General features: G+C 39.4%; 1 protein-coding gene across 1 annotated transcript in view; it reads left to right on the top strand.

The window, feature by feature from the left end:
- AP1G1 (adaptor related protein complex 1 subunit gamma 1) overlaps positions 1-11,066 on the top strand; it is a 78,983-nt gene extending 67,917 nt beyond the window's left edge. The window contains exons 20-23 of the mRNA XM_059150706.1: positions 1,788-1,895; positions 1,997-2,157; positions 5,147-5,245; positions 6,867-11,066. Of these exons, the coding sequence (XP_059006689.1) occupies positions 1,788-1,895; positions 1,997-2,157; positions 5,147-5,245; positions 6,867-6,968 (470 nt within the window). The 3' untranslated portion in view covers positions 6,969-11,066. The remainder of the gene's footprint in view (positions 1-1,787; positions 1,896-1,996; positions 2,158-5,146; positions 5,246-6,866) is intronic.
- The last annotated feature ends 3,001 nt before the right edge of the window (positions 11,067-14,067 follow it).

Raw genomic sequence — 14,067 nt, 5'->3', positions numbered from 1 at the left:
AATGTCTGAGGGACTTAGGGACCCATAATGCTGCCTGTATATTTTGAGTAGCCTCTGATTTTTCCATGGGAATGCATTTCTGAAATTGTTTTGAAAATGGAAATTATGGGAAAACTACTAGATTGGAGTTATAAAAGTTAGGAGAATTATAGGAATATTTCTCTGTATACCTTATTAGTAATGTGCTTGACTATACTTGCTGTGGTGTTAACATTTGTTTTAGCTTCTTAAGGGTTACTTAACAATATATATTTTTACCTCCCTTGCTAAATTTTAATGTCACTTTTTTCTCATGTACTTAGGTATTTTTCTTTTTTAAGATTTTAACTCTCCTTCACTTTGTTAATCCTTTTTGAAATGGTATATTTTCAGATAATTTCATAAGTAGTTTGAAATCTGTTTACACCTAAAACTCCTTATTTCACTGTTTTCCTTTTTTTAAAGATTTTATTTATTTATTTGACAGACAGAGATCACAAGTAGGCAGAGAAGCAGGCAGAGAGAGAGGAGGAAGCAGGCTACCCGCTGAGCAGAGAGCCCGATGCGGGGCTCGATCCCAGGACCCTGGGATCATGACCTGAGCCGAAGGCAGAGGCTTTAACCCACTGAGCCACCCAGGCGCCCCATTATTTCACTGTTTTCTTATACCTTTTCTTGGAATCCTGATTTCTCTCAGTTCATGGTCATTTTCTATCACTTGCATGATCCTGAGATTGTTCTTATTTGGAAGGATCAAATGAAGATGGTAATTTGGTGACTTCTTTCCTCCAGTTCATACCACCTCTCCCAGGGTGTCTGTGCATGTGTGTTAAAATCTTACTATGCGGTATTTAACATCTATATAATTTAATAAATGTCTTGATCTACTTCGCTTATAAAATAAAATCTTATTAAATTATTATTAAAATATCATTTTGCCTGCCAGGTGTTGGCAGTGTTTGGAGATATTTTTGATTGTCACAGCTGAGAGAATGCTGCTATCATTTAATGGGTAGAAGCCAGGGGTGCTGGTAAATATCTTACAGTGCACAGGATAGCCCCCTACAGCACATAATTAGCCTAAAATTTCATTACTTCTGAGGTTCAGGAGCTTTAGTTTAGAGGTATAATCATGTTCAACTCTGTTATTGCCAGATTGTTCTCCAGGTTTGTTTGTACTAGTGTGCCATCTCTAGAGCAGAGAGTAGAAGTAGATTCTCTTTTTACTCAGTTTCCCTCGTCTGTGAATTTCTTGTTTATATCTCTTAACATTTTTTAAGTTGGGTCATCTTTTTTCTTACTGATTTGTAGAAAATACTTACAGTACTGGATACTCATTCATTTGCCATTTTGTAGCAAACATTTTCTCCTACCTGTAGTCTCTCTTTTTATTTTATTATAGTATTTTTTAAAGTATTTGAATGTTTCGTTCTTTCCCTTTGTGGTTTGTTCTTTTTTTTTTTTTTTTTTTTAAAGAAATACATTACTTATTTATTTATTCAGAGAGTGCGAGGAGGGGGAGGGACAGAGGGAGAGGGGAAGAGAAAATCTTAAGCAGGCTCTGCACTTAGCATGGAGCCCGAGGCAGGGCTTGATCTCATAACCCTGACTGGAGGTGAAACCAAGAGTGGAACATTGAACTGACTGAGCCACCCAGGCACCCCTGGTTTATGCTTTTCGCAGCTTGTTTAAGGAATCCTTCTTTTAATGTGAGATGTAATAATCTTCTCCTGGGGTTTTGGGGTGTTTTTTTGGTGAGCTTTGTCATGCTGGTTAAGATTGACTTACCACTGGAATGTTTCATTTAGGTGCTCCAGCTGCTGCTCCTGCCCCTGCCTCTGTCCCACAGATATCCCAGCCCCCGTTCTTGTTGGATGGGCTTTCATCACAGCCTCTCTTCAATGACATCACTACAGGTACTGGTATTATCATCCTCAGTGAGAGGTAGTTATTGAAGAAGAGTATTCTGTGAGCATTAACCTGACTGCAGTTAGACTGATCTTCCTGTGCTTTCCAGGCATCCCCTCCATCACAGCATACAGTAAGAATGGCTTGAAGATAGAATTCACCTTTGAACGGTCAAATACCAACCCTAGCGTCACAGTGATAACGATACAGGCCTCCAACAGCACAGAGCTGGACATGACAGACTTTGTTTTCCAGGCTGCAGTACCAAAGGTACTACAGTGTCTTCTTTGCCTTTTCCATACATTTAATAAGGGATATACTTTAATGTTTAGACGTTAAACTAAATTTACAAATCTAACCCAAATTAACAATAGTGTGTTATGGTTCATTGAAGCATATCATTTTGAAAGCTTTTACTTGGTCAGAAATATTCTTACAGTATAAAGAAAGGACATTCTTATAATAGCTAGTGAGATTTACAGCAGAATTATGCAAGGTGGTCTGGTAATGAATGCTTAGGCCATGGAGGATGACTGGAATTCAGTAATTCAGTGGTTAAAAACCTAAAAAACACAAATTCTAACACGGAATTAAAATTGGTTAAGAAGAAGGAATTTATCCCTTTAGTATTTTCTTCTAGTTACTGGATCAGAATTTAATGTTTTCATCTCTTGTTATTTATTTAAGTGAAAGAAACATTTCTTTCTTCGTTAGCATGTAGTTTAGTATTGATACAATGGCTATTTTTGTGAATTGAAGCTTTGTTTATACCAAATCTTAGTTTAAGGAATATTTATGTCCTTTGAATAATGAAAAGTTTTGTATAAAGAAATATTGTAAATGAAAAGTGGGCAAAATTTTTCTGTTAAAGACAAGATAGTAAGTATTTTGGGCTATATGGTTTCTTTTGCATCTATTCATTTCTGCTGTTACAGTGGGGGGAAATGCCATAGTTAATATATAAATGAAAGAGTGTGTTTCTGTTCCAATAAAACATTTACAAAAGCAGATGTTGGGTCATTCTTGCTGATGGGCCATGGTTTGCCAGCCCTTGTTTTAGGCTAAAGTAATCTAATCTTTTCAGTGACATGGGAATATGGCATTCAAATGATACATTTTTGGAAATTAAAAACTTTTCTTTTGTTTGTGGTTACTACTGACTTTACAGCCTCCTTTACTTGGATTTTTTAGGAGCCAGAGTCATGTAGATGTTTTTATAAGCAGTAGAGTTGGGGTCGTTTCAGTACTAGTTATATGATGTTAAACAAGTTTCCTAAACTCTGTGCCTCAGTCTCTTCATTTACAAAAAAAGGATGGTGGCAGTGATTATCTACTTCCTGGGGTTTATTTGAGGGATAGATGAGTTTTATGGGCTCTGTACTGTTTTAAGCACATTTCATATGTTCATTGCTCAGTAAATGTTAACTGCTGTAGCTTTGGCTTTTATACTTGTTATTCTAGGCTGTGCTCTAGCAACATAGCATCTCTGCCACTAAAGCATGGCCTTATTTTTGGCCTTATTTTATTTATTAATACCTATTTGCATGTCACGATGTATCTTGAACTTCAAAATAATCATTTCATAGATTCTACCATTGCTTTTTATTATCTCTGAAAATGAGATGCATTTTAAAATTGATACTTTTTTTAAAAAATATTTTCTTTATTTATTTGACAGACAGAGATCACAAGTAGGCAGAGAGGCAGGCAGAGAGAGAGGAGGAAGCAGGCTCCCTGCCAAGCAGAGTCCGATGTGGGGCTCGATCCCATGACCCTGAGATCATGACCTGAGCTGAAGGCAGAGGCTTTAACCCACTGAGCCACCCAGGCGCCCCTAAAATTGATACTTTATCATAGTTTAGTTGATGGCCTTTAATTTCTTCTCTGTGTAATGTAAAATAATGGTGTGAAAAACAATGGCATCTTCTATTTGATGAAATAAATGTAAATAATATTTCAGCTTACATAATCTATCTTGACAATAGAATTATAATAAGATTCAACATAGTAAGTCTTTGAGTTGGTACTAAATCTCTTTACTCTTACAATTTTGGTCCTAAGAGAAGGCTGGATAGACTTTCCTCCTCTTGTCTCCTGCCAGCCCTGCTCCCTACCTGTCTCTTTCTGTGTCTCTCCTCCTTTCCCTTTTTTTTGCCCTCTCTCTCCCCTCCCCCCTTCTCTCCCTCTGTCGTCTTCCCTCTGCTTCTCTTTCCCTCTCTCTTTTCTCTCCTCACTCTCCATTATTTTAGAAGGCCACACTTTGAGGAAAGATTTTTTTTAAATCTTAGTATGGGGTGCCTGGGTGGTTCAGTCAGTTAAGTGTCTGACTCTCGATCTCAGCTCAGGTCTTGATCTCAGGGTCATGAGTTCAAGCCCCACAATGGGCTCCACGATGGGCATGGAGCCTACTTAAATTAAAAATAAAGTAAAATCCTAGTATGTAGAATAGCTACATACATTCTATATTGTGCTAACAATTATGGGTTCCCTGTCTTGCTGATAACACTTTTATCTCTCTCCTATGTAAACAAATAAAACCCACCAACACTACAAATTATGATAGTTGGGTTTTCCAGGTCTTTTGCTGTATAGGCTACCTCTGCACGAAATTGTTCTCTTAAGACCTGTGACCCCAGTGGGGGAGATCTTGATGTATTCCACATACATATTAACAGCTTGGCTCTTTACAGCTTTTCCTTACCTCTGTCATGTAGCCCTTGACACATTCCGGATTATGTAGACTTGAGAAAACAAATGTTTAAGTCTCCATTTCCCAACTGTGGAAATCAACAATAGCATAAAGGCCTGTAGTTGGTGATTAGTATTCTGGTTTGTTATTTCTAGAAAGTGTTTTTTCTTTTTCATTTCTTTATAGCTTTTTTTTTTTTAAGCCACATACACCCGTTTTTCACCTGCGTAGTTGATCAGTTACTATTAAGCGAAGTTGCCAAAACAAGAATTGGTCACCTTTTGAAAAGTGGTAGGCTAAAGTTCCTTTTGCCTGAAAGAGGAGAGTGGCTCATTGCTAGTTTTCATGATCAAAGACCTAACTGTGGGGTTTTTAAAATAACGTGAAGGTTATAGTCAGCCCACATACTGTGAATTGCTGATATCTGGAAAACAAACAGAATGTAGTAGTAGGTGAATCTGTTACTTACTTGAATAATTATCCAGGTGTCTGGCTTTTTTATTTGTTAACATCTCTTACATGGTATTGAATGTGTTATTTTTTCTGAAGAGTGCCCTTTGTTCCCCACAGACATTCCAGCTGCAGCTTCTGTCTCCCAGCAGCAGCATTGTCCCAGCATTTAATACAGGGACCATCACACAAGTCATTAAAGTTCTGAACCCACAGAAGGTGAGTAGCACATTTGAAGACAGTATCTGAGTGAGGTGAAAGTGTATTTCCTGAAATAAAATTCTGCTTTGTTTCTCTAGGGTTTTTCCTGACTCATAGTTGTAGAAGAAATCTGTGAAAATGTCTAGTTTAACCTCATTCTTTTGTAGATTAGATAATAAATGTAGCTTAGACACTTGAAATGGTTTAGTGGCAGCATTAAAATGCAGCTCTTTTTTGAGGGAGAGGGGACAGAAGGGGCAGAGAGAATCTTAAGGAAGATCCATGCTAGCACCGAGCCTGATGAGGGGCTCGATCTCAACGACCCTGAGATCATGACTTGAGCTGAATGAAGTGAAGAGTCAGACACTGAACTGACTGAGCCACCCAGGCATCCCTAAAATATAGTTTTAAGGAGTTACTTATTTAGAGGCTTCACAGTCTAGTTTTTTGCAAGAGAAGAGGGAAAGCTTAGACATTTTAATCTTTTTTTTTTTTTTTTACTTTAAGATTTATTGTAGAGAGAGAGCAAACGGATGAGTGAGGGGTGGGGAGAGAATTTCAAGCAGACTCCATGTGAGCACAGAGCCTGACTCTGGGCTCGATATCATGATCTGGAGATCACGACCTAAACAGAAACCACGAGTCAGGTGCCCAACTGACTGCACCACCCATGTGCCCCTTAATTTTTACACAGGTTGCAGTCCGGTGTAAGAGTATTTGTAGAACCCCGTCTCTCCATATTTACTACTGTGATTATTAAGAATGCCAGTATAAGTGGAGGTATTTTTAATGAAGCAGCCAAGTGAAAAGTAGCTTTAGAAACTGACATTAAGCAGTATTTTCATTACATCTTCTCAAAGAAGTAAATTGACTCCATTTTTAATAGTAATCAATTGGCTAGTTTTTGTACAGTTTCTGTAAATGGCCCAGAGGATTTCTTCACCTTGAAAGATTTCTAGCAGTGTCTCATAATCCCAGTATGATGATTTCTTCTAACATTTTGCCTTTCCTCCGCTCCTCACTGGATTCTGAGTATCTGCCTATAGCCCAGATTCCTTTGATGATCTGACAAAGAGTAAAAATTTTCTTAGTGCATTAATATTTGAAATCTGCCACATAAAATAAAAAGGGTGTATAATTGAGTTCTCTTAAAATGACTTCTGTTCCCATAGTTAACTTTTTTTCCTTTTATGTCTTGGGAACAAAACAAGTTTATGTTCACACTTACTATTGTTTTTATACACAAAGCAACAGTATCTCTGAATGTAGAGCGTAAGATGAATATGTTTACCTCATTTTTCTGGGAAGTCGGATGCAAGGGTTGAATCTTTCTGAGAAGCACTCAGCCAGTGTTACTTTGAAAACGCTCCCAAGTGGTTCTGTCCTGTTAATGCGGTTCTAGGATGGAAGCCGATGACGTGTTCTGAAGGGGCACCTTCTCTGCTCTACTTCGTGATGTTGGCTGGGGGATTAGGCAGGAATGATGATGGTAGTGGTTATTTGCCCGTGTGTCATTTATAAGAGACAGCTTTCCTCTAAAAAAATTTCTTTTCTCTGGATTAAAAGACTATCTGTGGACCACACAAGTTCTAGAGATTTCCTTTCAGTGTATAATTTGCGATTCTCTTTTCTCCTACAGCAACAGCTGCGAATGCGGATCAAGCTCACATACAACCACAAGGGCTCAGCAATGCAAGATCTAGCAGAGGTGAACAACTTTCCCCCTCAGTCCTGGCAGTGAGGGCCCGGCACCATTCTCATTCTTGTCCCACTCAATCAAAGGAACTCTGGGAAGGAGGTTGTGATTGCTGGCAAGTCCCCCCCAACTGTACCATGGGCATAAGGAGCTGAAGAGAACTGTTGAGGAGGATTTTCCTGAAGTTACTGCTGACCTTGAAGCATTGTCAAACCCGAACCTGCTCTCCTCCAGTGTCGAGGCCGGCTGCTTCCGGAGGCTGTTTTGCACTCTTCCTCCTCCTCTTCTCCTTTGTCCGCACTTCTCCCCCCCTCCTACATTTACAGCCAGAATCAACATTCCCTGGGCCCCTGAGGAAATAAGCAGCTGGTCTGGAGGAGAGGACTGGAATCCGTGGCAAGAAAACACTCACTCTGTCTCTGCAGCAAAGAGTTCCCCTTCTTTCTACTGTGTTTTTCTGTGGACTGGGCGAGGTGGGGGTATTCACTCCTCACTAGCTGGGTTACCATCTTCAGGCGCTTTTTACATCAGGCATTCAGAATGAAAATGTTAACAGTGGACATTAGGGAGCCCTGCCTTTTTCTACTGGTTCCCCCAATGTTTGAAAGAGGCATTAGGCTCCTGGTAGCCTTTTCTGTGCATTGCTGTATACACACAGACACACACGTGTATGTATGTTACCGAGACCTGGGCAGACCTGGAGAGGTTATTTGTAAACACTGGACAGATGCAGTTAAAAAGAGCTTTTGTTGAGATTTGGCATGAAGGATATGGTGCTCTATTTGTAACAGAAACTCCCAAGGCTCTTCCAGCTCCCCTGTCTCTCCATTCTTTAGCTGTAGTCATGAATACTCTCCCTGATTTTCAAAAATGGATTCCCCTGAAAGTGCAAAATGAACAACTTCTAAAAGATATATTAATAGTTATTAATGCCCCTATCCCCGCCACAAATTTTGAAGTTTCTCCTAAGCCCGTAACTTGCCTGTTGAACTATGGTAAATGGGTGGAAAGAGGAGTTCGCTTTTTAAGATCAGACTCCTTAACAAAGGCACCTTGGCCCATAGGAAGAGTGAGTATCAGACTCATCCTAGAGCATATTGGAGTCATCTTCTCCATTACTCCAAACCTTCCTTTTTATTTCCTGAGCCTGGCTTGGACCTTGGCATTCCGTTTGAATTCCTTCTTCTAACTGGAACATTTGTGTTGTATCTGTAACACTGGCACTGAAATAAAGACCACGCGGTTAAAGAAATCTTTCCTATATTGTACTTTATGGTGTTGGAATGAAGCCTTGTAGCTTCCTTGCCCCCTGTGTGAGAGGAAGTCTTATGAACACCACAGGGTAGGCATATCCTTTCCTGAGTCTGAGAAGTTGGTCTCGTGAATATCAGCATGAAAGACCTGAGGTCTGGAGCTTTATTACACTAGGGAGAGTGCCGAGTGCTTTTTAGAAAGGACCCTTGTGTTCTCAGACCTTTAACACTGAGTTGCTGGAATGAGGTAAGGTGACTCCTGTGGCACATGGTGAATGTACTGTGTACGTTCGGGTGCACGGGTGCCATGTCTGACGTACTCAAGAAGAGAGGAAGAGTCAGGTCCTCCTTGCTCTTAGAATGTTCGCAATCATTACTGTATTGAGTACAGTAGAAGGACTACTTTGGCTTTGGTCTTAAAAATCTGGGTACAAATCTCTCCCCCCCACCCCATTTCACCAAGCCTTTACTTAAAATCTTCAGTGTCTTGGCAGATCTAGCTCTGTATCAGATGCTAGATTATTCCTAACATTTGACAAACCGGGGTTGAACTAAAAGGCTCCAAAGGGGAAACTTTCTGGTCTTGTTTGTAAACAAGAGCAAGATTTGCTAAAACTTACTCTGCTGGATAAATGGTTGAGTCAACAACAGGATATTATTTGGTGCACAGTTTTCAGTAAAGGCAACTGTGGATTAGAGAGTGTTTCAGACAACTTGCTCTGCCTGTGCAATGAAGAGTAGCCTTTCAAGGTTTCTTTGCCGACTGATTTCATTGGATGGATACTTAATGCTGTGAAACATGATAGGATTAACATAATATTGGTGGATTTCTCGAATAGAATTTATCTAACATTCCTCTTTGGGTTAGAGGCTTTATTTTTCTCTCACGTTAATAGTTGACCAGCTCAAGTTTCTTTAGTTGGACTGAATTGAATCTCAGAAACCTGCCAGAGTCCGTGCTATGAGACCGTGCTAGCTAGTGGAGCTGGAAAGGGTCTGCTCTAGGAACAAAGCGTCTCCGTGGGTGACTGTAGTTTTGAGGTGGAGTGATGTGGTTCTCCATTGCTTTGTCTAGACGGGATAAAAATCATGGCCTTAACGCAGAGGGTGCTGCCTAGAATATTTGAAGTGATTTTGGAGAGTTGAAGCTGAGCACCACACTGAAGAACTCGCGGCCAGAAAGCTGCCTAGGATCCTGACGGTTGTGACGACTCTTTCAAATGATGGGATCTTTGAAGGCTTCAGCGTGCCTTAGTTTCTAGGATCAGAATTAGTTCTCCTCATACTTGGCCTTGCTGCTAAAAGGAGAAATCTCTTACTTTCTATAAATACTTACACATTTCAGCAATTTCTTTCCCTGGGATGACCATGCAAGGGGGAGCAAAGTTGGATGGCTATTCAAGGTCAGAGCCATTGTGAGGAAAGAGTGATTCCCATGGCTGTCTTAATAACCCCAGGGTGATGAGCAGTGAGCCTACACATAGTCGGACAATTTCATGTGCACTTTGACCTCATTTCCCACCCCCCCTTTCAGAGTAGTGTATCCTCTCACTCCCACCCCCTCCACCCAAGCAATCCTAAGGGAGAACTCATCTAAGTAATCTCAAAAAACTGTAAGAAGGGTGCTCTACCTGAGAAGCTTCTCCCATAATGCTCTGGTACTGTTACCTTGAGGTGACTGGGACAGTCATAGAATGTTTTATGCTGTGTGTAGTGATCATCTGTTCATTTGAAGGTCTTTTTCATTTAAAGAAACATTCCCCAGTGTAACTTTCGGGCGGGGATTCTTTCTCTCAACTAGGTTAAAGATGTGGTTCATACCCTTTATTTGTCCCATTCATATAAGAAAATAGACAGTTAAAAACTGTTCAGCACTAACGGTTTGAGTATTTCCATCTACTGTATAACATGCTTTTCATTTTAACGTTCTTCTAGAAGAGTTTGGAAGTTAGGGAAATACTGTTTTTGAGGTTCAACTTTATTATTTTCCTCATTGGAAAATACTTGGGCCATGAGAACGAGGGGGAAGAAAGAGTTTGAATGTGTCTTATTTTTTTTTCTAGTGAATGTATTTTATCCACATTGTCCTAAACCAAGTGAGAGCTAGAGAGCAAAAAGTGGATATTCACGAATTGGTGGTTGGTGGAGAGGTGGTCCACGACTGTATACTCATGTGTTTGGGAGTGGGGAGGGTCACTGAAGAGCGGAAAGTCCTGAAGTTTAAAACACATTGACCAGCTTTGGCTCAGGAGGGTGGGGCTGCTTGTGGAAGTGGAAGTGGAAGTGAATCACTCTTTTTCAAGCAATAGTAGTGAGTGGGCTCCATCTGCGGGGATCCAGGACCCAGGACACTTAAACAGAAGAACATGCTGAAGCAGCTTGCACAGTTGCTTCGTGAACTTCTGTGAGGCTGATTCTGGCTTCAGGATGGAGCATCCAAGTTTTTTGTTGTTGTTGTTTTTGTTTTTGGAACCTGCTGTTGCGCTTTGTGTGTTTTGTTTTCGTTTTCAGTTTGGGGGGGCTCGCTCATGGGAAAGAGCTTCTGGACTCTTTCCTTTGTGAACTCCCACTGTGTCCCTGTAAAGTCCCTTTTCTCTCATAATTGTTGTAAGTTACATTTTCATTAAGCCCCATCACATCTTCTTTACTGTAAAAATATTAAAAGGCTGTTTCTAAGTGGGACGGCTAATTCTAATTATTGCAGACATATTTTTGAGATGTACAAAGAAATTTAAAATTAAATGATAAGTCTTAGAGGCGAGTGAGGAATAAAATGGATGTAAACATTTACATGGGATGCATTAGAATTCTGCTGTGTGTATTGTCTTTTGGTTGAAACAAATTATGAACAGTGACTAATAATAAAAAGTCAATACTCAATGATTTAAAATTTGCTTCCTTGCTTCTTACAAGTAGATTAGAGAAGCCTTGAATGAATTCTTATTCCAGAGCTTTGGGCTAAACTTACTGACCCGTTAATGTTCCTTAAACACAGAAATCCCACCAAGAAGAATTTGAACATTGTAAAAAACAAAAAAACAAAAAAACCTTGTAGTCCATACCAGTCAAAAAGTGCAATTGGAAGTTTTTACTAATGATTATTAGCTCATGCTGCTCCACATGGGTGAATTGTCAAGCAAAGCAAAGAAATCGTATCAAAGTGAAATGTGTATTTAGAGTTGGTCATGGGGTTTTAGTTATAAGCTATTTGTAAATTGTTTTAAGTGTATCTGTGACTGGGAAGAGCAAGGTTTAGCCAGCCAAAATGAATTATATTTCAGGATCTATTTTAAACTAATTCTTCTGGAGACGTGAGAGTGGTTGGATGTTGGAAGCTATGTGTTTTCTGTTACTTGGATGATCCCTGATACTCCCTTGATTTGAGAAGGGGGAGAGCGTGAAAGCCCCATAAGTGAGAAGGAGAAGAAGCTCAGCATTAATCTAGTTTTTGCAGAAATGCCCTTTGGCACTGATAAGTGACATTTCTGTAATCCTATATGTGGTTTAGTTAAAATTCATCTTTGTTTCTAATATTACATTTAATTAACATGTTCATCTGCATGCGGTTTCCTGTTAGAGAAAATACAAAAGCTACAGTAGAAAAGTTTAGCCAGTAGTAGATTTCAGGCACTTAGTCAACAATACAGTGAATAATGTTCAGAATTGAACTTTAGTCCAGAAGGACTGAGTGAATTTTTACCACTTTAAGGGTTTTCTGTGCTCTTTCCTCCCCTAGTTCAGTTGTCCCCATATTTTGAAAATATATCAAACACTGAGGCCAGGTAAATACTACCCGTTTCTTTGGAACTAAAATAAAGACTATCTAAAACTGGGGCACCTGGGTGGTTCAGTCAGGTAAGCATCTGCCTTTGGCTCAGGTTATGAACCTGGAGTCCTGGGATCAAGCCCTGTAACAGGCTCCCTGCTCAGCGGGAAGTCTGCTTCTCCCTCTGCTCCTTGTTCCACTCTTGTGCTCTCTCCCTCTCAAATAAATAAAATCTTAAAAAAGAATATCTAAATTTGTTCAACCTGTGGTAAAAAGAAGAGAATAGGTCTAAGGATGATTTTGTGGTCATTACAGGAGTGGGAAGTAGCTATAAATAAGTGAATGTAATAAGACCTTATGACTCTTCTACCACATTTTGACAAACTTTTCTTCTCCAGACTTTCTTTTGATTTTGTAGTGAGGATTAGGAAAAGCTCCTGGGATAAAGCGTGTGGGTATGTGTGTCCTTCCCTCAGGTGGAGAGAGACATGTGTACAGCTGCTTGTAGGAAGGATACAGAGAGGAGACAGTAATGACTTCTCTGTCTCTTGGCTTGATCTAAACAGTGATTTTTGTGTAATGATGAACCTGCAGTGAGGGCAGATGGATTTTTGCACAGAAATTCCCAGAGGATTTTATTTTTAGGGTTAGTCTCAGCTGTTTACCATTTCCAGAAATTGTAGTTACATAACCCTTGGCATACATTAATGCACACTGCCTTGAACTGGGGAAGAACATGAATATGTGACCTTTGAAACAATATAAAATGTTAATGGCAGTACATGATTTGGAAAGAAAAAGGAGAATCCAGTTGGTTGATTACCGAACTGGGTCTTAAAACACAAGGGACCTTTAAAGAGTTGCATTGTAAATAATTCCCTGGAACATCTGTTGGTAGTTTTTTTATTTTTTGTTTTCCTTTTGAAAGAGGTACTACTGTTTTTGATGAAGTAGTAAATACGTAACTTTTAACATACACTTGTATTCCGGATTTATGCATTAGCTCTTATTCCATTCATTAAAACACCGATCTACCACTGCTATTCCCCAGCATGAACTCAAGATGCTGGCCCCGAGATAAAATCCTTTCCCTTCAGGTGATTAATCAATAAAAAAAGTTACAAGTTCTGGAAAATGTAATGTATAAAACCTCAAGAAACAGGCTTTTAGAAATACTTAATTCTGAACCACGTTTTGGTCTTTCCACTGTCTCTCTGTCCTTTGTCAAAAGTCCAGTTCTCTCCCCATATGGGTGCCTATAGTTTATATACCAGTGTTCTTGCTGGAAGAAGTTACCCAGTAAGCATGGAAATGGGATTTCAACTACGTTGAGTAGCTTCCTTGAAAGTAGTTTCAAATAGAAGACCCAGGAGGTAGTCAACCTAAGAGCTTTTCTCACACTTCATACCAGACTCATAGAAGTCATTTTTAATTTTAAAATGAGACAAATGAAGACTATTGGAGATTGGAGTTTTGGTATATGCAAAGTAGCTCATGTGAAGGGAGAAAGTAGTGACTAAACTTTTGTACAGAGTCAGAATCTACAAGGGTCAGATTTTGTCTAGTAATCTGAAAAATCTCCAAGTGGTTATGTATCTTACAGTAGAGAGGGCATGGACTGTACTGTTAGATCTCAAACTCTCTTGTCCTAAACCTATAAATTAAAATGTTTTAAACATAGTTGTTATAGACCAGGCAAGCTGGAGCAGTGGATAAGGTGATACTATTTTAACCAATTCAAAGCTCAGGGAATTACTGATTTTTTGCTGCTTAATTCCTCACATATTGCTTGAAGATTCATTAACACCTTTTTAAGAGGAAGGCCCTAAAATCCAAAAGTCTAAAGGTATCCTGGGAAAATTTAAAGTAGAATTTACAAGAAGAGAACACTGAGGAATTGGGTGAATCTTAGATTTGGAAAATCAGAATTATAACGGCTATTATGGATCCCTACTAAGCACTTTGTATGCATTCACAAAATCTAGGTAGTAACTGCTAGAAAGATACTAATTTCCATTTCACAGCTGAGAAACAAAGGCTCAAATAAAATAAATTGCACAAGGGTATAGTAAGAGGTAAAGCTCAGATTTGGAATCAGGCTGCCCAACTCCAAATTTGGCTGACG

This window comes from Mustela lutreola, chromosome 16, assembly GCF_030435805.1.
Source record: "Mustela lutreola isolate mMusLut2 chromosome 16, mMusLut2.pri, whole genome shotgun sequence".
Classification (NCBI taxonomy): domain Eukaryota; kingdom Metazoa; phylum Chordata; class Mammalia; order Carnivora; family Mustelidae; genus Mustela; species Mustela lutreola.
This window is presented reverse-complemented; position numbering and strand designations above follow the sequence as displayed.